A 25871-nucleotide genomic window follows, 5' to 3' on the forward strand; every position below is an offset into this window, starting at 1 on the left:
GCATATCAAGTGGTCCATTAAAAAAATATAAACACCAACACATAAGCATACATAACTAAAATCACAGTTAAAATTAGCCCCATATTGAGTTCACAATGGAACTGGTCAAACACCAGGAGAATGCACAAGTAAGACCTAGGTTCCCCGATTCTCCCTAGCGTCTCACATATGTTGGCTTTAAGACTTGTGCTTAAGCAGTGAGGATGGGAGAGCTAGCTAAGTGCTGCCTCACAGCATTTAGCCCAGCTAATCAATGATGCTCAGAGAGCTACTGGCTTTAATGAAATGCTTGCTGCATCCTACTTGTCTTCACTGCAGCCTGGTTGGCTGGCTACAAGGTAATATATGCAATCGGCCTATTTCTAGATCTATGTACATATAAGAACAAATACATGTATATATAAGTATAAATTTATTCTAGCACAGTACCGCGATACCTTTCAAGACCTATCGAGCATGCATTCTTTGTAAGTGGCAAAACAATATCCTGTGGAACTGAGCATTATAATTTATTAGAATCTCATTGCTGTATGCAGTGCAGCTTTTTCAAAGTTTCTATGGGTTCTGTTTCCAGTTAAGCAGCACAAAGTGGACTCCACCCTTCCCTCTCCCAATAAATACAGTGCCAACAACCTGGACAGGATATACATGGTAGCTATCTGAGCACTCTGGAAAGGAAATGACAGCTAATAGTGGGGCAGAATCTGGCATACTAAATTGGAGGGTTCTTTTCCTCTTCCAATATTCCTTTGGCCTGACCTCAGTACAGGCCAAAACACAGAAGTGGGTACCTGGGGGCTGACAATGCCCCCAGAAGAAGTTCTGTCTCAAGGGTGAAGAGAAAGGAAGGCCCTTATTTAAAAAAATAGACTGAGTTTGTTTTCTTTCTCCTCTCTCTCCCCTCCCTTCTCTCTCTCCCCTCTCTCTCTCCCCCCTCTCTCTCCCCTCCCTTCCCCTCTCTCCCTTCCTCTCTCCCTTCCTCTCTCTCTCCTTTTCTCTCCGATCTCTCTCTCTCCCCTCACAAGCCAGGGAGCAAAAGCCCCAAGCAGAAGCAACTGCAACAGGACACACAGGAGCCAGCTCTGTAAGGAGACACTGGAGATCTTCCTCAGAGACTAGAGGCACCGTCTGCCCTGTGGTTCCATGGGACGGGTAAACCCTGCTGCTTACCTAACTTCTGTGTCACTTAGCCCAGACAAAGGCACAGGGCTAAAACATGGATAGCTGAGCAACAGAACCCCAGGCAACCAGAAAGTGGGGGTGGGCCTAGGGGAGGACACTTGCAAGAGAACACACAGACTAGGCAGCCAAGCTCCAAGAATGAGTTTGTGTGAGTTGTTTTGTTTTGTTTTTTGTTTTTTCGGTTGGGGGGTGGTGGTGTTCATGCTGTTTTAGATTTTTTTAATCACATGGAGTTTCAAACACGCACCTCAATTTTCTCTAAATCGTCTATGAACTTCAATGAGATTCCCATGTAAGTTATTAAAACACTTCACATTTGGTCAAGATTTTATAAAGTGATATTTAGTATAAAAACCCAGGGACCTTCTACAAAACCAAATGTTCTCTGGTATTTTACAATATACTAAGCTCCATGTCCCATCTCTAAGAATGAATTCTGACTGTAAAATCCTGTTTGCTGTCAGGCTGAAAACTCCTTTTTGGACCATCAGCCTATGGCTGAACAGCATTGGACCATCAGCCTATGGCTGAACAGCATGGGCAGCATTACACAGGATGGATGGAATCAATAGGTACAGTGACTTACACTTTCTACTAAAATCCATCCCAAGAACTGGTTAATAAAAGCAGTAAGGAATTTCAGGAAAGGGCTTTCGTGGTGGAATGAGCTGACAGGGTTGCAGGTGTGGACTGTGTACCACCTTCCTTGGGCTTTCTCTAAGCTACAAGAGCAGGCTATGAAACACATCATATGTGGTCTTATTTCTAGTAAACATTTGCCCATTTGGTAGAACTAGGCCATTGTCCATACTTTTATTTAACACACATAGCTAAGGTAGCATATAGCCATAACCCCTGCAGGCCAAGAGTATTTACCCAGATCAAAACCACAAGAAACTCAGACACACAAAACCATGGTAACTGTTCCAACAGGCCAGCTGCACACCAGTGCACACAGCAAAGAGGATCTAGTTAGGCAGAATAGCATTTGTGAGAAAGGAAATATTCCTCTCACATTCCCTTCTCTACCTCGGGTCTATCATCTACTGGGAGGGAGGCACACTTGGTGCCTAAAATGAAGACCTGTTCCTGTAAGCAGAATGAGAGGACTCTGTGTTTAAAGTAGCTGATGGACAGGCAACAAGGGCTGAGGAAAGGTAAGGGATTCCTGTTTTTAAAAATGAAACACATTTTAAAACTAGATTTATTCTTTGTATATTTTACATGAGTGTTTCATTTAGTGATGCACTGCAGCACACCTGTGCCTGGTCCTGCAGTGGTCAGGGAGAAGGTTTGGAATCCCCTGGAACTGGAGACATGGAGGTTGTGAGTCACCATGTGGATGCTGGGAATTGAACCTAGGTCCTCTGCAAGAGCAATTAGTGCTCTGCTCTTAATCCCCAGGCCCTCTCTCCACTTATGGAATAAAGGGTATTTTATGGTTGCTTGCTCCTTGGTAGAAAGAGAGGCTTATAGAAGAATGACATGCTGCAAGTGACTGGTGCACCTCAATTAGCCAAGTATGTAAAGGCTAGCTCCCACCTTCTTCATTCCCCTTCACAACGACAGGACACACGCTGGCAACGAAACAGTGTCTCAGGGTCAGGGTCACCATGGCAGACATTTATCTACTTGTAATACTCTGTTTAAGCTTCGTTCATGCCACCAGGCTGTGTGAATGGCATATCATGGTATGGTCATTTTTCACACTCCCTCCCTCCTTGTCATCTATTGTTGCAGGGCTAGAATGGCCACAGTGTCATGGGCAGGATGCTCAAGTGACCACTCTGACTTACATCCTCAGCCCCCAATTACTCCTGTACTCAAAGAAGTCACAAATGGCAGCACTTATTAGTTTTTATTTTGTTATTCTCAAGAAAGGGTTTCCCTGTGTAGTCCTGGTTGTTCTGGAACTTGCTCTGTAGACCAGGCTGGCCTCAAACTCACGGAGATCTGCCTGCCTTGCCTCTCAAGTGCTAGGATTAAAGGTAGCTAATAAATATAAATTTTTCTTTTATAGTCAAGGTCAATCCTGGTGGTAACAAACTAAAATCAAAAAATGATACTGCACTTTGGGGCTACTGAATCAGGTTAATACTGTAAATACTGGCATTGGCGAGGCTGTAAGGGATGATATGTATACATACATATATACACATATATATGTATATATGCGCACATATATTCATGTATATATATTTTATTTAAAATATGTATTATATACTTAATTATATATAATGTTTTCTGTTTCTTGGAGGGTAAACTACTTCTAGAGGGAAATCTAAGATGTCTTACATGCCTTGTGATCCAACAATTTTGATCCAGTTGTTTTTCAGTATATGCAGGTCTTTGAGGAATGCAAATGACGGCACATGTACTCTAAATCATTTTCCAGACTGATTCTACAAAGGGTGCTATAAAGATTTTTGTGCCTTGTTTTGCTACAATGACCTATGCTGAGTAACCAGGCAGTTCAAGACTCTTCATGGAGTAAGAGGTGTCACAGAAGCCGAGCAAGCTGGAACACACTAGATACACTGCTAGCACCTGGGAGGTGCAGGCAGGATCAGTTCCTGGTCATTTTGGGCTACAGAAGACTCTCCTTTTGAAACACATTTACAGAAACTGAAGACTTCACACAGAAGAGCCTTCAGCTCTCAGAGGTGCTTCTGAGAGGATCTGGAAGAGCAATCGACATGGCCCCAGGCAGAGGAACTTGGTCAGCCCCTCATTTTCAAAGAACTTAAAAATATTTGCTAAGAAAACCATACTTCTGTTTTTTCCCTTATGACATAACTTGTATCTAGGTAACACTGGGGCTAAGAAAAACAAATCTGTCCACTATATACAAGCTTAGCAACTGCAGTGACCAGAACCCTTGCCTCAAGGTCAGATAAGAATTGTTAATCAAGTATTAATACAAATGCATCAACCCTACAGATTTTGGAAACAAAATGAACTTGATTTACTTTTGCAAAGAAACTGAAGGGACTATTTAAAAAGGAAGACTTTGGTGTCATTTCTGCCTTAGGAAACATAATTATGAACAATTATTGCATTCAGTTCAATGAAGATCTTATCAAAAAAGTTTAACTACAATGTTTTCACCTACACTACCACTAGGTGGTGATATACAATTAACATTTTTAAACCAAAGTCATTTGCACTAGGGCTGGTCATAGCAGAATATGGAATACAGTTTAAATGTTTATAGACACACGCTGTGCAGAGCCAGTATCTCCCAACAGCAGAGTTTAGGCTAAGAAGGAACATGGCGTTTCTATTCTAGATCAGAATTCATCAGCACTTATTAGTGTTTCTACTTACTAAAGGTGGGGCTCAGCCGGGCACTTCACATGCTACATTCTGGAGTTAAAATAACAAGTGCATTTGAAAATCCTAAAGGTTGTTTTGTATCCTTTTGGAAACTCTCAAACCAGCAGTGTATTCCCCTGCTCCATTTATCTGTTAGGTGGGACATTAATAGAAACACGTTGTTAGAAGAGAGCAGTGTATCAGCGAATGTCACTGAGGAAGAATAAAGACACACAATGACCAGAGTGCCCTGCTAGGCACACACTGACACTTCCCCAGGGCATTAATGGAACCTTCTGTCTTGGATTATGTCCAAAGACTTATAACGGGGAAGTCTTTTTCTAATTCATCTCAGTACAACACACATCTCATTCTCTGTCCAAACACACAGCTCCTTCTCACCCTAACCACCAGCCTCCAAGGTCTGCTCTGTCTGCCAGGCTGGTCACCTACTGTGGCAGACAGGTGATGCCTTAGAAGTGCGTTTAGACACCAAGAACTCTCTGCAGGCTCACCTGGATTTACCAGACAGCAGAGAGCAGCAGTGAGAGTTCTGTCGTCCACGCAGGCCATTCGTACTCACTGTTCTCGTTCATCTCTCCACCCGTGTGGAAGTTAGAGACCTCTAGCCTCCATTTGAAAAGTATAAGTCCTATCCATTCTGAAAGTGTCTTGAATGTCTTGAAATGAATCTACTTCTGGAAGCTAAAGATCCCCAGAGGCAAGGTTAGGAAATCTAAAGGAAATCGATTTCTTTGGATTCTGGTTTCTTTCTTTCTTTCTTTCTTTGTTTCTTTCTTTCTTTGTTTCTTTCTTTCTTTCTTTTTTTTTTTTTTTTTGCTTTTCAAGACAGAGTTTCTCTGCGTAGCCCTGGCTGTCCTGGAACTCACTTTGTAGACCAGGCTGGCCTCGAACTCTGAAATCTGCCTGACTCTGCCTCCCGAGTGCTGGTATTAAAGGCGTGTGCCACCATGCCTGGCTGGTTTCTTTATTATTAATAAAAACATTGTTATTATTTTTTAATATTTAAGGCAAAGATCCACCAATGGACCCAGGAGCTCCAGCTAAGAGTGAGATGGCCAAGTTGAGATCACCTGGCTGGAGCAATGTGGTCCGTCCAGTTGCCAGTGGTAGTGCGGAAAGCCTGCCGGTTCTTTTTTTAAATATTTTCTGCAACAGATGGGGCCAAGGCACAAACCCATGCTCTACTGACTGAGCTAGCCAGACTCAAAGAAACAACTGAGCATCTTACCTCCAGGTGAGGCTGTACATTTATGGCTAGGTCGCCACTGGGCAAAAAATTGCCAATCTCTCCTGCAGACCTGTACTGTTCTTGAAAGGAGACAATTTACGGGTTAGAGCAGCTTAGTTTTGCCGAGACAGAGTAGGCTAGTCTTTAATATTCCTTTATCTCTAAGGTCTGTCAGATGATCCTGGGCCAGAAGGCTGAAGACAGACAGATGCTCCAACTTCCTGACTTACTGGGGCTGTATAGGTGGGCAGCTGGCTCTGCAATTTGTCTCAGTTCTGGAAGCTGCGCTAGGCTTCCTATATCTTCAGATATGTTGGTCCTTCTCAGATTTCTGACGGGGTTGAAAAACTACTTACAGTCTCATAGCCAACCCAGGCTATTTACTTTGAGAGAACAGATTTGAGAGCATAGTTTTCAGATGGCATTCAATCTGAAATCAAGACAGAAGTCAGGTGCAGAATTATAGTCTTTTAAGTTAGAATAGAGGACAGGGTTTTATTTTATTGACAAAAATGTTGGACTGGGTGTTAGGTCTATCTTATACCTTATACGTTACAACATGGTAATAGCTGTGCTCAATTTATATTTTGAGAGAAAAGTTTTTTTTTTTTAATTTAATTAAACAGAAAGGATGATTAGTCAAAGGATTTCCCTGTCCAAGTACATTAGTGAGGAGGAGGCCTGTGATTGGACAGGGAAAAGGGAGGCGGAGCTAAGTGTTGCAGAGACAGCTTCTGAAGAGGGGGAGAATGGAGGCAGACATGAATCAGTGTGGCTTGAACCACCCACAGGTAGATATGGTATCATAAGGTTAGAATAATTGGGATAAAACTTTTATCATTATCAACTGTGTACTGGCTAGTTTTGTGTCAACTTGACACAGCTGGTGTTATCATAGAAAAAGGAGCTTCAGTTGAGGAAATGCCTCCATGAGATCCAGCTGTAAGGCATTTTCTCAATTAGTGATCAAGGGGGAAAGGCCCCTTGTGGGTGGGACCATCTCTGGGCTGGTAGTCTTGGTTCTATAAGAGAGCAGGCTGAGCAAGTCAGGGGAGGCAAGCCAGTAATGAACATTCCTCCATGGCCTCTGCATCAGCTCCTGCTCCCTGACCTGCTTGAGTTCCAGTCCTGACTTCCTTGGTGATGAACAGCAGTATGGAAGTATAAGCTGAATAAACCCTTTCCTCCCCAACTTGCTTCTTGGTCATGATGTTTGTGCAGGAATAGAAACCCTGACTATGACAAACTGGCTCTGAAATTATTGTATTGGCATCCTGTAAATAGAAAATTTATTGGTACATAAATCCGATTGGTTTGTTTTAAGTTTTAAGAGTTCTGATTCTACTAGGTAAATGGATGTTGTGATGGCTGACCATGGAGTGGATGGACACTGTGTGGGCCTGGCGGCAAAGATCTGCCAAGGAACCCAGGAGCTCCGGCCAATAGAGAGACGGCCCAGTTGAGATCACCCAGCTGGAGCCATGTGGTCCGCTGGTCGCTGGTGGTAGCACAGGAAGCCCGTCGGTTCCTTTTTTTTTTTTTTTTTTTAACATTTCCCACAACATGTTTGCTCTTTCAAACTCAAAATTCTGATTTTGAGAGTCTATTCCACCAAAAAACAAAACAAAAAAAAAAACAAAAAAAACAAAAAAAAAACAAAAAACGCTGGAAAGGAAAATGGGTGGTGTGGCCCCGGGACACAACAAAGACACTGCTGAAGGAAATGAGTGTGAGCCAACAGGGCGATGGCTCATTAAGCAGCAGAGTAAGCAAGCACACTCACTCAATCTGATGGTATAAAGTGAAACTAAAGGAATTTTTGCCACAAAGGAGGAGGAGATGCAGAAGGTTAAGCAAACACTGCAGTTCCCAACAGAGCCCATGAAACAAAGAAGCTAGGCAGTCAAAACTGGGACCCAAAGTCCCTTTCACACGCATATTCACATACACGTGACTAGAAGCATAACCCCCCCACAAACACACACACCTCTTTTGTTTTGAGACAATCTTACTCTATAGACCAGCCTGGCCTAGAGCTTACTACATGGCCCAGATTGGCCTTGAATCTATAGAAATCCTCCTCCCTCAACTTTCCAAGTGTTAGAATCATGGATGGGAGTCATGCCTGATCTCACCTTCTATATTTTAACTGTACATAACAAGCTTGCTGGCCATAAATAAAATATTCTTGAAGTGTCATAAAAATATTTAAAAATATGTACATCACAAAAGGTATTTATAACCAAGGTATCAAATACACAATAACTAAGTCTTAGCTTACTCTTCGGAGTATTTTAATTTTAATAAAGCAATCATGGCCTCTGTTACCATTTCCCGGAGTGTTTCTTAGGACAGGTCCTTGGATAAGAGGAGAAGGCTGACATGACTAGAAAGAGAACATGGCTCTGGCCTAGGATGTAGGATTCCTTCACACATGCTCCTGAGACTATGTGCAAACAGGGAGAGGCATGCATGGAAATTTGTGTAACCAGTATCGAGCACAAACTCCAATCTGTTTCAACACCTTATTTCCACCAAATACCATTAAAATTCTTAACAAAGCAGGTTACTACCTGGCCATTGTATTTCAGGGAAGATGACCTTGTGTGTGACATACTGGAACCACTATGTATCTGATAGGAATTCAGAGTGAGACTGAAGAATACCGCCTTAGAGAGCTCAGATGCCAACTGGCTTTAACACATAAGAAAGGTAGGTTCTATGTTTCAGGCTTAAGTAAGCATCCAACAGTTCTGCACTGGCCAATCATGTATCAGCAAACTGCAATGGAAGAAACTTACTTTGCATAGACTTTTAGAGAAATAATTGCTTTGTATCCTCTACCATTCTGAACAAGCTTGGTGACAGTTCTTTAAAATTCATATTTTAATTGTATTTTTTGTACACCCATGAGTTTAATGAAGGTTCAAGAACATGGGCTTGGTTGTCACAAATGCATGGGAATCTTATCAGCTGCTGTCCCCCACCCTCTGCAGCCATTGACCACTGAGAAGATGATCAGGGCTGCTGCAGCCTGTTACTCCTTCCCTCTCCATGAAAGGATGCTGGCAAGACTGATGTGCAGGGCTCTCGTAGGTAATCACAGCTGCTAAGAGTTCAAGGGAGCAATGGCTATGCCACACCCACAGGGTAGGATGCCACACCCACAGGGTAGGATTCCAGCGGTTCCCTAACCTCTCCTTTCTAGTTCTCTTGATATTGTCTGAGACTGGAGGGGTGACATGAAGCCTTCTCAGGGCTAAATGCTTAACAGGAACTTATTTTCAATGCTTAGATCAGTTTTAAGCCTGTATAGTAGCTGCCATCCAGTGCAGAAAGCAGCTTTTCTGACAAAAACTGACAATAGCACTGACCTGTGGGCATCAACATAAATAATTGGGTGTAATCTGACAGGTGCATCGTGTCCTTTTAGCAAGACAACAGCAGTAGCTTCCCCAGCAGGGCATATGACCTCTTCTGCCATGGGCTTCTGACCAGGCTTACAGTACCAGACATAAAATTCCTCCTGATGAGTGGTCTCAAATCAGTAAGGAAACAGTTGGTTACCCTATTAGTCCTGCCTGTACTGCACCAGTGGGCATATCCTGCTCCGAGGTCAGTAGTACAAACTACAGGGTTCATAGCTGCGTAATGTCACCCCCTCCTAGCAGCATCTTCCAGCACTATGAGGACTAGCCAGAATGCAGAAAGCTTGTGTAGCTTTATATTAAGTCATTCTTGACCAAAGTTTCTTTTTTTTTCTATACATACTAGATAATGTGGCTTTTCATTTGAAGTTGGACTATATAATTTGTGGCTTCTGACAGATATAAGCAAAGTTATATTAAAAATGTCAATGCAGAAAATTATTTATTATATTGATTCACAAAATGTTATAGGTACAACAAAAGATTCTTTCGCTTCCTTTCTGTGGTTATAATTTCCAATAGGAAAAAAAATTGTTATAATGAGAAAGTACTAGTTTATGGGACAAAATCTGGGGAGAATGGAGAACTTCTGTGTGCATACATGTGCAAGTTATACATCCACCAAGCAACACAGGAATGAATAATTCCTTCTTTGTAGCATAAGCACAACTTGAACAGCACAAAGAGCCTACTGATGCACTACACACACAGACCAGAATTTTTGTTAGGCATCCATGAGACTGGTTCTAGCACCCCAAAGATACTAAAAGATAGTGACAACCACATCCATCATATAAAATGGGTGATTAACATGAAACCCACAGATATCTTCACTTATGCTTTGAAGCAGGTTATACTTAAAGTGCTCTGTAAATATAGTCACAGTGTTTAGGGAATAACACAAACTTTTTGCCCAACACTTTTGTGTTATTGTTGATTGAGTCTCTGGATGGAAACCCATGGGTATGGAAGGACAATATATATTAATGAAGGAATTCTTCAACTAACTAAATTGATAACTATGCATTTCTCGCAGCAATTATAGGAAAGAAGAATGAGAATATAAAACCACAGGAGACTCTGGGACAATCATGTTAGAAATGCAACTCCACCTGCTGACACAGGTTCTCAGTGAGGACTCTGAATGAGCCTCTGTGGGGCTGCATACCAGTCCAACTTCTTAGGAGATCAAAAGAGTGCTCAATAACTTACAAAGGGGGATTTCAGGTGTGTCCCCAACCCAGCTAGAATAGCAGCCTCACATTTTTGGTCCCTGGTTTACAAAGAGGCACTTCCTTTCCAAATGTGGATTCTGGGAAGCACGAAGTCATGCCATGATCAAGGCTTTGATCCCAGGGAATTGATATTTGATCTGGACCACACCAGTGTGGTCTACTGTGTACTAAGATAAGGATTACAAGGCGATTCCTTAACTATAAGAGGAACATGAGAACTGACCAAAAGCAGGAGACTGATTTACCCCTGAGAGGAAAGCAAACTCAGTCAAACGCTCTTGTGTTAACGTAATGCAGAATCCTAGGCAACGATGTCTAGGCAACGACCCTCATAAGCAACCATGGTTACCGTGTGATGCACTCCTCGGCCTGCTTCTCACTGTTCATCTTGTGGTACAGCACAGCAGCCACAGCCAGGGGGCCCGCATCGCCACACAGGAAGGTGATGGAACGCCTGCTCAGACAGTTGAGGCTTTGCTTTACATAGCTGTGCGCCATCTGTAGATAGGCTGGGTCCCCAAACACATTGTGGAGGTGGAGGTAAAGCACAGCGATGCCTGGAATGTAAGCAGAGAGGGCGTGGGGATGAGGACAGGCCACTCACTCAGTCATCTGGGTCATTGTCTTATATCTGGGCTGAGGTTTGTGAGCTGTGTGATATCATCTGCAAGGTCCAGTGACTTTTCTTCTAGCCTCAGCTCTAAGAATGAGGCAGAGAGAATCTTTACTTTTCCTTGTATTTCTCACTGTTAAAACTCTGTTAAGTAGTGAAGACTTTTGAAGACTTAGCCGAGGCAGAAACACAGACACACTGGCTATAACTAATGTGTTTTTGGTCGATGGCTGTTCTGTTAATTAATAATGAACAATGAATAATTATCTTTGTGACATAAAACAATTCAGATGAAAAAGGTAACTTCTCTTTCAACAAAAGGTAAACTTTTTTGTCCGTGAGAGGCTAGTTTGTGTTACTGAGTCCTAGACTCTGGTCCCCTGTCGAGGACACCCCCTTCCCAATGCACTACTTTGGAGACTAACGTAAGAGCTGCCAATGACTTTGCTGTGGTCCCTACTCACCTAGAAACTTGTCCTCCCCTAAAGCCTAGGCAGTAACTGAGGCAGTGTGTGCAAATCCTTAATACAAATGCCTCTCACAGGGGACAGAGCTCTCCCTCTGAAGCCAGCTCAGTGGGAAGCAGCCAAAGATGTGGAGAAGTCTGTCTGCCTAAAGCATTTCCAGAAACACTTTTTCCTGTAAAGTAAATTTTCCATCTCATTTACCATTTTTAGGAGACACAGAGCCTATGTTTAAATCTAAATTAATAGAGCCAATCTCTTCATGGATTTCAATGCACTAAAAATGCCGTCTGCAGAATTACTTCTCAATGTACTGAGGACAATTTTAAATTCAGATACTTTTCTCATTTTGCATGGGTAATCTCCAAAGCTTTGTGTTACAGACAATTCAATTTCACATGTATATTAAGGCCAAGTTTTCATTTCTTGCCAAAGTTAATAACCTTGTCTGCTCTTTCAAAGCTCGTGGTGTTAGTAATTCCAGAAGTTGATGAGCAGATGTAAGGACGCTCAAGGTTTGTAGACAAGTGTACAGAACCGTGTGCGTGGCGGGGGAAGAAAGCCCTCCTTTTCACAAATGATCAACATCAAGAGCTTCTCCCAGAATTACTTCCCTAATGGGCTTCATCGCCACCCACATCACGCACCTGCCGGTAATCCACTTAAACTGCTGCCCTTCCACTTCCCTCCTGTTCCCACTGCTGCTGCAACCCCCCAATTAAGTGATGTTAGCACCAAAGCCAGATGATGACACGATTCGTATCTGGGAAAACAGAGTGTGATTACTTACAAGTCCAGTGAAGCTCTCCCTTTTGGACCCCTCCCTGTCTCTCATGATCAACAATTCCTTTTGTCTTAAGCGGTTAACAAAAACCTATTATGTCTCACAATTATAAGACCTCACACAGTCCTAGTGAAAACTGTAGAATCTTTTGGTTGGCTCTTTTCTGATGAGCACAGAGCTATGTCTTGAGCTTCCTGAAGTCCATAGGCCCAAGGCCCATTTCCCTCTTCCTCCTGTTCTGGGCCTTGATGCCATATTTTGATTAGGCAGTCTGTTCCCTGAGTGCGATTTCTTCCTGCACAAAGCACCGTGGAAGGAAAGGGCTTCACGTGCTGAATGTTGCTGCCAATATCCTTGGACCTCCTTACAACCCAGCTCGGGCAGGAGAATAGACAAAACGCTTAGGTCACACACATTTCATTTCTCACCAACATGTTTAAATTCAGTAACAGAAAAAGTGGGGAAATGAACTACCCCTGGCTTAAAGTCCTGAGCCCAATCTTCAGAGCCCCCCTCCCCCAACCCTGATAATGCACACATACCTTCCTCTTTGCACAGATATCAGAGACTCAAAGATAGTCGGGAAGGTAGAAACCAAGATGTAGCCTGCAGTCCTGCTGATCAGGCAATCAGGCCTGGCCTTGGCTGCACAGTGGAAATCTTAGAACACTGAAAGGCTGTACATACAGACTGGGCTCCTTCCTCTGCCTACTCCTGCATTGCAAAGGTGGTTACATTTAATGATGTCATCTCCTGTTTGACTCCCTACCTCCCAGTTTCTAAGGGAAAGCCAATAGGACGCTGGTGATGCTCGGAGATGGTAGTCCAGTCCCCTGAGAGCTAACTTACAGCCATGGCAGACCCCAGGCTGTCTACTAACACAAGAGAGAGAAAACGCCTTATAAAATCCACTGCTATGTAAGTATACTGCCACATGCTCTTAAGACCAGTCCTAGAGAATAAAGCTCTTTGTAAAGCTAGAGAGGTAGTAGCAAAGCTCAGGTTTAGTCAGTTGGTGGTGGTGGTTTCAGGATAGTGGAAACTACTGCCAACAATAAAAGAACCTCTGGGGGAATCACCATCCATAACCTCAGGCTGTACTGCAGAGCAACAGTGATAAAGACTGCATGGTACTGGCACAGAGACAGGCAGGAAGATCAATGGAACAGAATTGAAGATCCGGAAATGAACCCACACACCTATGGTCACTTGATCTTTGACTAAGGAGCTAAAACCATCCAGTGGAAAAAAACATTTTCAACAAACGGTGCTGGTTCAGCTGGCAGTCAGCAAGTAGAAGAATGCAAAAGGATCCATTCTTAGCTCCTTGTACAAAGCTCAAGTCCAAGTAGATCCAGGACCTCCACATAAAACCAGAGACACTGAAACTTATACAGGAGAAAGTGGGGAAGAGCCTCGAACACATGGGCACAGGGGAAAAATTCCTGAACAGAACAGCAATGGCTTGTGCTGTAAGATCAAGAATTGACAAATGGGACCTCATAAAATTACAAAGTTCTGTAAGGCAAAGGACACCGTCAAGAGGACAAAAAGGCAACCAACAGATGGGGAAAAGATCTTTACCAATCCTATATCCAATAGAGGGCTACTATCCAATATATACAAAGAGCTCAAGAAGTTAGACTCCAGAGAACCAAATAACCCTATTAAAAATGGGGTACAGAGCTAAACAAAGAATTTTCAACTGAGGAATACTGAATGGCCAAGAAGCACCTAAAGAAATGTTCCAACATCCTTAGTCATCAGAGAAATGCAAATCGAAATGTATCATTTTGAGCAGAGAGCAACATAATGGTATTTTTAAAAAAACATCACTATCACTGCCCTGTTGCGGTTGGAACAGTGGACACCAGAGGATAGTTAGAGGGTGCAACAAGAGCAGGAGTGAGAACAGGGCAGCAGAGACCCCGTGGCAATGAACCTGCCTGGGGTAACCCAGTAGGACGTGGTGGTGGATGGGTGACAGGCACACACCCTGCTGGCTCCTCCATGTTCCAGGTCCACAGCTCTGTGGGCACCAGCAGCATGGCAGCACAGGCAACTGCCAGGTTCTCAGGGCAGAACACCACTGTGTCCACAGAGAGACCCATCTTTAAATACACTGCTGGTCTTTAAAAGGCACTGAATTTCAGCAGGAAAATGCTTGTGTGCTAACACAGCTGAGCAAGGGGCTTGGTCAGTGTCTTGGTCAGGGTTTCTATTCCTGCACAAACATCATGAAGCAGTTGGGGAGGAAAGGGTTTATTCAGCTCACATTTCCACATTGCTGTTCATCACTGAAAGAAGTCAGGACTGGAACTCAAGCAGGTCAGGGAGCAGGAGCTGATGCAGAAGCCATGGAGGGATGTTCCTTACTGGCTTGCTTCCCCCGACATGCTTAGCCTGCTCTCTTATAGAACCCAAGACTACCAGCCCAGAGATGGTCCCACCCACAAGGGCCCTCCCCCTTGATCACTAATTGAGAAAATGCCTTACAGTTGGATCTCATGGAGGCATTTCCTCAACTGAAGCTCCTTTCTCTGTGATAACTCCAGCTGTGTCAAGTTGACACAAAGCTAGCCAGTACAGTCAGTAACTGATGTTCAGAGTGGTGTCTGTCAGAATTTAAACCTATCATAGAACACACCACTTCTTTAAAATAAGACAACAGCCATTTGTAATTAAGTGTGCTCTTTGGTTTATGCCTGAACTTTGCACCCTATTTGCTAAGCAAGGGCTACAAAAACAGAGATATGCTTCCATTTTCTATCTTTTAACTTTCTGTACCATGCAAGGAAATATTTAAACATTATTTAAGTTTTGATTGTATTTAATTGGAAAAATAAGCCTCATGTACCTTTTCTATTTTAGAAATATTTTATTTAAAAATATAAAAGCCTTCTTTTCATGAATCCAGATAAATTTTGACATTTTCATGAAACAAAAAACTTTAAAAATCTCAACATTTTTTCTTTTAAAAAAAATCACATTTTGTTTGTCTGAGTGTGAGTGTATGCCATGGCATATATGTGGAGCCAGAGGGTGACTTGTGGGCATCTGTTCTTTCTTGCTTATCCCGTGTGGGTCCAGGCGATGGCAATCAGGTTCTGAGGCCTGGCGGCGAGCACCTTCACTCACTGTGCCATCTCCCGGGCCAACGTTAACACTAACATTTAAGGTAAGTAGAACCAATTTCTAACATGGTGGGTCTACCCTTAACTAGTGTCGTTAAGTAAGGTCTCTGGCTTGTAATATTTTTTAGCTTTGCTCATATAAATGGCTAAAACATGTGAATATCTTAAAGGAGAGTGTAATCCAAGAGAAGGGCATACTCAGAGAAGTGGAAAAAGCAAGATGTAGTTAGACACATTTATTTGTAAATCCTAGTCATAAAATGTGATCAGTAAGCATTTGGGGAAACATCTTAGTTTTGTGTAACCGAAGTTGGCAATTATTTCCAGTGTGGGTCAAGAGCAGTGGAGAATACTGGAGAGTTGCCTTTCCTTAGAACAAAGCAAAACAAATGGACTTGCTATAGTCTATGTGGTCTGGGAGGCCAGAGAAACGCAGCATGTGACATTAGCACTCCAGAAACCTGTTCTCTCAGCCTTGTCTACAGCGTCTGATGCCAGTCTCTGCTCTCAACTATAGACACTTACACTCATTAACATGAAACAAAGTTTCAGTTACACCCCTACACTCAAAATGTTCAACAACTACATTGGGCCGGTGGCTGCCGAAGTGACAGCAATGTTCCTCTGTATAAGGAGCTGAGCAAGGCTGGGGCTGCCTCAAACTCACAGAGTAAACATGGATTTGCATGTTTGTAACTAATTTACTTTAAGAACAAAGAAAAGACAAGACAAGAAAACACTGTGAGGCCAAAAAAGCTTCTCTTCAAGGCACCCAACCCAGGCCTGCTCTGCAGTTTCTCTCTAGGGCCCTGAGGAGAGAGGGCAACTGTCCAGGGACACTTCTAAATCTGCAATCTCCTTACTCAGCTACTGATCCATCCGCAGCACTGCTGTGAGGACAGCCAGCTGGGGGAAGTAATTAATACTAAGTCCCTCATTTCTGAGGGATCATTAGTTCTATTCTTCTTGACCAATCAGGACTGCACTATGTTTCAAATGGATACGGAGATGATAAAATCTCCAGACACATGGGCCTTCCAAAGTCTTCCATGTGTCTCTGTAATGCTCGAGAGTGCTTTGTTTATTCAATAATGGGTCAGCAGTGGTACCTTTGTCGGAGGACGTCAGCTCCCTGCAGGCTAGGGTTTCTCAAAGACACAGGTGCTATGGCAGCGCCACATTAAGAATGTAGACCATTAGGGAGCTACCAGAGAGGTGGTCCACAAGCACCCAGGAGTTTAGAATGTCAGAATCACTAAAGCAGAGGGGAGGGGAGGGAGAATTGCAACCTAAGTGAAGACTGCTGCTTTGCTGAGACTTTAAAAGCTCAGCATCAATTACTATACTTTCTTCCTTTCAAATCTGGGGAATGTCCCTGAAAGTCCCTGAACTCCCATGCCCATCCCCCATCCGCCTTTCTGCATCAAGTTGGTGCTTTCTACTATAATTGCAGAACTATTCCTCAGTCTTATGTCAATAACTGGACATGCACACACGTTTCATCCACAGAATTAGATACCATTAGGGCAGCAGTTTCTTCCTGGTGATGACTTTACAGTGCACAGCTCAACCCATCCAGCCGAGGTTTCAGGCCAGCCCTCATGGTGGTATCTGCTCAGCTGTGAGCTCACAGCTGTCTACTGTGGACTGCTGACTGCACAAGTCCCTCACAGCTTTCCACAGGCAATCTGGGAGGAAAGCAGGCCCGATTCTTCACCTTCCATTTAATATAGCCCCAAACAAAGAGGTTCAAAAGGCCCTTCAGATATACATATGACATTCTGCTGAGTAGAAGTTATTTGGAAGGGGAATGCCAAGTCCAGCTGCAGCCTTTTGGTGGTGTCTGTAAAGGTCATTGCTTAGGTCAGTCTGACTTCCTTTCTACTATTTCTTCTGTGTGTGTGTGTGTGTGTGTGTGTGTGTGTGTGTGTGTCTCTCTGTGTGTGTGTATCGCGCGCACACATGCATACCATGAAGTCAGAACTTCTTAACTGAACCCATAACTAGTCTAGTTACCTGGGTTTGGAGATCTTGTGTATACATTTAGAATGCTGGAATACATTCTACAGCAGCTACCACACAAGCTCAGAATTTACATGGGTGCTAGGGATCTGAACTCTTCTTCTCATCCTTGTATGGCAAGTACTTTACTCAACTGAGCTATCTCCTCAGTTTCCCTCCTACCATTTGTTCTTGTCTGCTTACAGACACTGCCTTCTGCTCTCTGTGCTTCATCTAAGCACACTCCGGGAATCTAAACCCCATACTTTAGTAACATAGCCTACATATAATGACTTCAACGTCATATGCTTTGATGTATAGCTCAGAAAGAGAGCAGACAGAGCTCCTGGCATAGTTATCTCTCCCGTAGATGCTAAGAAGGGCTCCATGGAACCCACTGTCCACATCCAAGCAGGCTTGGAGGGATGGGTGTTTCTCCTGAAGGTGAAGAGGACATCTGCTCAGGGCTCAAATTAGACACTGAAATGCTGGCGCCAGAACAGGAGCTTCTTATAAAGAGAGACTGAACTGCAAAGAGAAGACAACTGGCCAGAATGATTTCTTCCAAGTAAATCTAGTGTCAGCAGTAACTGAGACCCACATACTAATGTGGCAGCTAACAGCTATACATTTGGCAGATCAGAGAATAGCATCTTGAAGCACTAATGACATGCATTTAGAGCCCAAGTTAATATTACTCTAGGGATCACACTGTAGCTCTTCTTATTTAAAACGTTATCTAATACTTGAGAAAAGGACGTGCATGCCAATCTTAGCCTCGTTAACTTCCTGAGTTAGCTACCAGAGCTTAGGTCATGTCTTTCAGAGCTGAATCCCCTTGAGCCCTTTATACACATGGCTTTTTCTCTTTTAAAGTGTAAGTTGATCACCATTTCTCTGAGGAGTCAGCACAGTAGAGTGGAGAAACATGGAGGCTAGCAGTTTTCCTCACACTAGAGACACCAGAGAGGAGTCCTCCCTCAGGCTTATTTCTCTCTGCTGTTACCTGTCAGAAGCAGTGTTTCCTAGTAAACACTTACACAAAGACACTTCCTTGCCCATTAACCAATTATAGCAATAACTCCTTACTCATCTTTTGTGACTTCACCTCTGGACGCCATCCTAAGAACAAAAGGCAGCCCAGCTTAGTGACAGGTAGCACTAGTCCCTAGAGTGTCCTGTACATCACCGGACCCATCACAGAGCCAGCAGCTGGCCACAGAATTGGTTGTAAGGCTCCACTGCTATTGTTTTCTGTATCTAAGTAACCTGACTGCTTCTCTTGGTCCTAAAACTGTAAGCGCAAACTCCTGTTGATCTGCCGGGAAGGGATGGAGACTGTAGACAAAGAACGCAATGCCACAGCAGGCACGCGCCTCTGGGTAATCGCTGTGCATTGCCCTACATTGTAATACATTGTATAGGTGGGTTCTGGTGAAGGAACGGAGGCTGCTTATATGAACTATCACTTTCTAACAGCTGCCAACTGACCTTAGATGATGACGGATGAAAACTCACTTGAGAAGAAGCTCACCAACCCTTTTCCACAGCGAGCCATTATGAGAAGAATCTCCCTGTTTTATTCTGAACCTACCCTGAATGTAACTATAGGATCAGGAAATGAGAAAACAAATTCTTCCAAAGGAATCCCAGAGAGCTCTGTTTTCTGACTGCAATGCTGAGTACACCTTCCAGGATTTACTTTGTGTTCAATCCTAAGCAAGCTCCTCCCAGGCCACACAGCAGTCACCCCTCCCTCTGCTGTCTTGGGATTAAGGCTTAGTTCTCCATTTTTTACATTCTTTTTATAATTACAAAAAATGCTGAACTCTGATTGGCCATATGCAATTCTAAAATGTTTACAGTACAGGTATCCAGATCAGAGATCTTAAGAAAATCTTCACTTACAAAACATAGACAACAGACACAAATACAGTAGTTAGTAGGAATGCACACAGACTCACTCAAAACCTAAAGGACATGACTCAGGAGCCAGGCTTGCTGGACAGAGGCCTTCTGTCCCCACCTGCTGGTTGTGTCACCTAAGAACTCAAGCCTTGCTCTGCTTCTGTTTCTCAGCCGTGACACAGACACAGACACGGAACTGGGTAGACCCCACACTACGGCATTGTTCTGAGGCACAGAGGAGTAAATGAGAGGAAAGCACTGAGCGTGGTGTGTGCCTTCCCCACTAGTCACTGGTGTCCATGCACACACACTCACTCCTGTCACAAGGACATCAGAGTGATTGTTAATGGACAGTGCTGTCACCTGTACTCTTTTCTGCTCAGGAACACGGAATTCTGCTTATCCATCACAGGTGTAAAAGGATAAATACCAGGGGTACGAGGCCTAATGATAGCATCTCATAGGTGTCACATTTAGATTCTACTGAAAGCACACAATTACCACTCTCATTCTGTAAAATATCCTCAAGTGCTACTGAAAAATAAACCAAGATAGGTCCTGTTGCAGAGCAGTGTGCCTGTGTGTGTAGTGTGCATGTGTTCACATACATGGAGACCTACGTATGTGGAGGCCAGTGTCTGATGCTGGGTGTTTTCCTTGCTCAATTTATACCGTACTTGTTAACAGGGACTCTTGCTAAACCTGAAGTTCCCAGACTTGGCTAGTTTAGCCAGCCATTGTGCTAGGATTACAAGAGAGTGCTGGGTTCGGGATTACAGGAGGTCTGCTGAGCTCTCCCAGTTTCTATCTGGGTGTTAGGGAACTCCAGTGCTCATACCTGGGTAGTAAGCTCTCTACCCTAAGCCATCTTGCCAGCCACTTATTTACTTTAAGTCTTGTTTAGCCATGTACACATTAACTCTTATTAATAACATATTTTGTACACATGTGGTTATGTCAAAGTTTACTCTTATCTGAGCCAGAAGTAACTACCAGACATAACTATTAGGGTGAAAAAAACATAATCAATCAGATGGTAAACTTCTAATTGCAATAGTTACCTTGCAAAGCACGCATCACATAGAGGCACTCGGGGAAGGAAGTCAAAGTGCCTTGACCCCATTAGTCTCAGGTTTAGCTGAAACTCTGAGATTGGAAAAAGCTACAGTATCCATGTGTTTGCATACAAGTACACAGATAGCACTAAACACTTGGTACTGTCGTCACCAAACCCTTGCATCTTCCCCATGAGCAGAGCAAGTGGACAGCACACACCAGGCATCGTGGAGTTGGCAGCCTCATTCTGGAGCTGTAAACCTTCAGAATCATGGAGGGCACATAGTGTGACTGTGGGGTTTAGTGATGTCTGACAAATGTATGAACAGCACCAGCAAAGGCATTCAAAGCCAACAGGGGTTTGAAGGACAAGAAGGAGACAGTGGAGAACTAGGTTAACAGTTAGAGAAGGCAGGAGCATGTGCAGAACCAGCTATGGTCTCTCCTGGAGGGGAGGTGCACTGAGCACCAGGCAGGCCAGGATTTTGTGTTCTGAAATAGTTTTCCATAACTGGTTTCATGGAAAACCCACTATGTGTGAGATGAGACTTTGTTTTCAAAAAGAAAAAATAATGTTTTGAGTTCCTTTGGAAATGAACAAAGGAAAAAATATAGCTTACATGATTTAAAAATATTTTAAGAGCCTAGCAAAGGGCTTCAGTCTTATAAAAATCCTGACCCAAGTGGACAGACATTAGAGAAAATTTATAGATGGGGAAAAATGACCAACTGGCTGTACAACACTGAATTAAGATAGTTTTGCTTGTAGATAGGAGCTCTGAGATACTAATAGGCTTGATGTGAAAGTCCATGCTCTGTAGTAATGAAACTCCAGCTAATGGACTGCATGACCCACCCTTTCTTTGTAACAGCAGTGACCATGTGACTGTGTGACAGTCAACATACACTGACCGAAACTTGACCACGGAGTGAGGCATCCACAAGGTCTTTCTAAAGGAAGGGAACACACCTTTCTCTTGTTGAAATAATAGCTGGCTGTTAGCAGCCATCTTGACCGAGGGCTAGAACTAGTGCTGAGGACTGAAAATGCAGTAAGAGAACCTGAGCCTCTGCTGCCGGCCAAGGCATCCACGTCAGCCTTCAGCTGTCCCTCCAGGCCTCTGCTGTGAGAGAAACATAAACTATGCTATTTAAACTAATGAAGCGATTCCATTCCAAATCCTAATTCTCCCTGAATCAGCACTGGCTATCAGCCACATTTCTACTGGGGAAGAAGTTACCAACTTAAAAGTTCTAATTAACTGTAATCACAGCCTTGGTTCACACAGACCGCACTGTAAGCTAGCGACAAGTTGTGACAGCTTTCACTATCCACTGACAACAAATGCTCACTAGATGTCAGTGTGGAAGGAGCTTTACAGGTCTTCTACAGCAAAATAGCATCTCCTAAAGTAGCAGATAAATTAGCAAAAAGAGCAAGAAGAAGGTAGTCTTTGTAAAGGTAAGTTCACAAACTCCAAATTTCATACTGAGCAAAGCCAAAGGAAAGTACGTTGTTTTTTTAGAAAAACATTAATTTTTTAGGAAGCTACCTGGGTGTACACAAATTACATACAGAGGTCCCAGCTGTCAGGCAGCCACTGCTTTGGCACATGGTAGCAGGTATTCCACTGTGATCTTCCTGGATGCAGTGCTTCATAATGAAATGGCAGCTGTCATGAAGTTGTAAGGCTACTGAAGGCTCACAGGTTTTGATTTCCTATGGCTGAATCAGCGTTCTAGCTTAGTGGACTCAGAGCTTTACGTTTTTTTGACTGAATACTGGCCCACGACAGTCTTTTAAGAATTAGATCGCTGAAAGAGACAGTTTATTTAATGCATAAACAATGGCACTTTTAACAGCATTTAAGAGAGGATATTAGGAACCTTGCCTCGAAAGCTATTAGCTAATTTTTCTACAGGATTTTAAGCTTCTTCAGAAACATAGAGCAAATGAAGACACCCTCAACTGATCGGTGTGCCTGCCAGTCGGCCTTAGACAACTGCCATGGAGTTGCTCTCCACACAGAGCCAGCATTGGAAGCGAGCTGCTCAAGGGTAAGGTACCGGCAGCTGAAGGAGATGGTGCCAGAGATAGACTGAAGCCAGAAAGCTTACACCAGGTGCACTTCACCTTAGAGTAAACATTTCTCTGAGAGTATGCCTTTTAGCTTCTCGGCTAGCTAGCAATTCAGGCTGTTTGACAGCTTTTCCTGACATTGTAAAGTCAGTCGTTCGAATCTAAAGCCGTTTCTCCCCCAGCCTCAAGCACTGTTCGCTATAACACCATGAGTCTATCTGAATGGGTGACTTAGGGATGTAAGTCCCTCTTTGAAATCTGCTCTGGAACTAGCTAGCCATGTGTCTCAGGTCAGCCTGTGCCTCTTTCTCTGGTCAGAGGTAGCAAAATAATAGAGACTTCAAATGTCTTAGGATGGGATCCAAGCCTAGGCCTTCTGTAAGGAAAACCTGTCAGGGAAAGACATGCGTAAGTACTTGTTCTGCTTTCTCCAAATGGTGTTAATTTAAATAAAGACGGCAAGGTTCGTTACTAATGAGTCTGTCCATTACACTACAGCTGAAATTACAGTAGGTAATAAAGGACGCTCTGATTACTTCCCTCTTGACACAAATGCTTCCTTTTCATTTCCTCTTCTGTTTCTTATGGTCAGCTTCTAAAATACGTGTAAGACTTAAAACTCAACTCTAAGAAGTACAAACCAATGTTAGCTTGCCTAATCCTAGCACTTGGAAGGTGGAGGATCACTGTGAGTTTGTAGACAGCCTGATCTATTTAGTGAGTTCGAGGCCAACCAAGGCTACATAGTGAGGCCATGTGTCAGGAAAAAAAAAATTGGTTTCCTGTTCCCCCTGCAATTATGCTAGAGATTTCACATGGAACCTCGTGAGGAAATGTGCGTTCTCACATGCAGAGGGCTGGAGCCTACTCTCAGACAGTCTTTCTCACACGGCAGCTTTCCTTCCCCGGCAGCCCACAGATTAGCTTCCACGTTTGTTTGTGAAATGCTTATTCCTGAATTCTGCTTATGAGTCACTAAGCAACTCAGCTGTGGGCCCCAGGAACCTGCAAGGTCTGGAAGCTCAAAATGGAGCCTTCAACTATCCACGTGTGAAGGAAACTCTGTGCCCCTAGACCACTTTCCTCAGTATTCTGACTGTGCTCTCTCGTCTGCAGTAGGAGGCTAACTGCCTTCCTTCAGCCTCCCCACCCCTCTCTTCCCTCCAGAGCAGCGGCTAGTTCTTCCCCTCCAGGCTATCAGCAGTAGAGCCTGGTAGACAGCATTTGAAAACCAACCAGCAAGGAGAGCAGAGGAGGTTCGTTCACACTGGCACTAACTGTGATCCTTACAGAGCAACGCTTTGGGATGGGTGCTTTAGGTAACATTTACAGACTTGTTTTATTCCATGAAGATGAAGTGTCTTTGCCTCTGTTCCAGGAACTCTTCCAATCAACTACATCATGCTGAAAACAATCTTTCTCCTCACAGTAAACGCCCAGCGCCAGGCATGAATACCCACAGTGTGCTTGCCCGTGGGCTGCACACTCCCAGAACGCACTCACACCTCACAGTTCTGGAAAGGTCCTGCCCTGACTCTCAGCAGTGTGTATGCTAGCTCAGTCAGTGCACTGTACCTGCCCAGCCAGTGTACCCAGTGCCATCCCGAGGGTCTGCAGACTTTAGGCCTCTCTCCATTTGCTGAAGGAGCTCTCGGATCTTATTGGTCAAGCGATGTGAGAACTCAGGAGTCAGCTGCAGAAATTAAGAAAAAATATTTTTACGAAGAGTAAATAGTCAATCAATAGTACCTTATAATGGCATTTTTTTATTCATGGAAACAAGATATTATCATGTAAAACTTAAAGTAGCTTTTCAGAAACCACATATGGAACTCACACTATTTAAAACAACACATTTATTTCAAAAAGTTACTGTGAGCCAAGTTATAGTGGTGCACGCTTCTGATCCCAACATTTGGGAGGCTGGTGCAGGAGGTTGCTACTTTTGAGGCTAGCCTAGGCTACACAGTCAGACCTAGTCTCAATAGAAAAGAAAGTAATTTTCTTCCTTTCTGGTATTTTAAACAAGGTTTCTCTGTGTATCCGTGGCTGTCCAGAAACTTGAACTGAGTATCAGGCTGTCTTCAAACTCTAGAGATTGGCCTGCCTCTGCCTCCTAAGTGCTGGAAATAAAGGTGTGGGCCACCACTGCCCAGATTAACTCCACTTCTTTATATTGCAGCTGCCTTCCTGGAAGTGGAGAGTAACACCTGCCCCACGGTTTCTTAAAGTCAAACCCACTCTGTGCCATAGGGGTACACTTAAGGCTGAGACCCTGAGGTTAGTGACACCCATGTGATAGCTTATGAAACCGATGGGCAAGATGAGGGCCACAGGTCATAATCCTATTACTACTTTGAAAATCTCTTTTCCTTTTTATTATTTTATGTATGGGTGTTTTGATGGCTTGTATGTCTGTGTACTATGTGTGTGTTTGGTGCCTTGGGAGGCCAAAACGGGATTCTGGTCCCCTCAAACTGGAGTTATAGACAGCTGTGAGCTACCATGTGGGTACTGGGAATACAACTTCAGTCCTGTGAAGCACAAGTTCTCTCAATTGTAGCCATGTCTTCTGCCTCCCTCCCCGCCATGTCATACTCTTTATAAAGCAACTGTAAAGTAGTTTTCAAGCACTGTACACTCTAAATGACTGCGTGTATTAAAGACTGGTATCAACGTACCAACTCTTCAGGAGCATGCTATAACTCCAAACTGTAATTCCAAAAACACAATGAGATTTCCACCCAGGGCTGAGGACCACCACATGTGCAGACAGGTGTTTCATCATGAAAAGACTGCACTCTCAAGCCTACACTGGCCATCCCTAGAGTCTGTCTGTGTGAGTGTCTGCTCATGCATGCATTGCTGGCACCTGGGTAGAGGTTAGAGGTCAACTGTCAGGAGTCCGTTCTCTCCTTCCGCTTCCGTCCCCAGCCGGCCTGCAAGTGCATTCATCCGATGAGCCATCTCAACAGCACTAGAATCTCATTTTTAAGAGGAACACTTTAGGTTAGGGAAATGGCTCTGATAGTAAAGTGCCTGCTTTGCAAGCAGGAAACTTGAGTTTGACCTCTAAACCAGTATATTAAAAAGAGGGGTACATTGGCTTGTGCTTATAGGGGGGCAAGCTGGCATGTTCTTATAGTGGGGCAAGCTGGCACATGCTTACAGGGGGACATGCTGGCATGTGCTTATTATCTTAGAGCTGTGGAGGAAAAAACAGGCCAATCCCTGGGGCTTGGTGGACAGCCAGTCTTGGGCCTACTTGTCAAGTTCCATGCCAGAAAGTCTTGTCTGGAAAACAAAGACAGCACCCAGGGAGCAATGGACACTATCCTTGACGCTGACACACATGCATGTCTCCTACACACACATGCAAAGAGGCACGTAAGACTGGAAGAAGGCAGTGTCGTAAGTTC

At 43.7% G+C, this 25871-nt stretch overlaps 1 protein-coding gene and 1 long non-coding RNA gene across 5 annotated transcripts in view; both read right to left on the bottom strand.

Annotated features, from left to right (window-relative positions):
* Positions 1 to 25871, bottom strand: part of Lancl1 (LanC (bacterial lantibiotic synthetase component C)-like 1) — a 38375-nt gene that overhangs the window by 9580 nt on the left and 2924 nt on the right. For 3 of the 4 annotated variants that reach the window (NM_021295.3, NM_001190985.1, NM_001190984.1), the window contains 2 exons: positions 24028 to 24145; positions 10762 to 10969 (listed from right to left, as the gene is read on the bottom strand). In NM_021295.3, coding sequence (NP_067270.1) covers positions 10762 to 10969; positions 24028 to 24145 — 326 coding nt within the window. Of the gene's footprint in view, positions 1 to 10761; positions 10970 to 24027; positions 24146 to 25324; positions 25392 to 25871 lie in introns of all 4 variants that reach the window. The other variant, XM_011238435.3, reaches the window with a different exon arrangement.
* Positions 997 to 10755, bottom strand: LOC115487097. The gene is made up of 2 exons (XR_003947846.1): positions 5013 to 10755; positions 997 to 4647 (listed from the first exon to the last, which is right to left on the bottom strand). It is a non-coding gene; the product is annotated as an uncharacterized LOC115487097 (long non-coding RNA).

Source organism: Mus musculus, chromosome 1 (genome assembly GCF_000001635.26).
Source record: "Mus musculus strain C57BL/6J chromosome 1, GRCm38.p6 C57BL/6J".
NCBI classification, from domain to species: domain Eukaryota; kingdom Metazoa; phylum Chordata; class Mammalia; order Rodentia; family Muridae; genus Mus; species Mus musculus.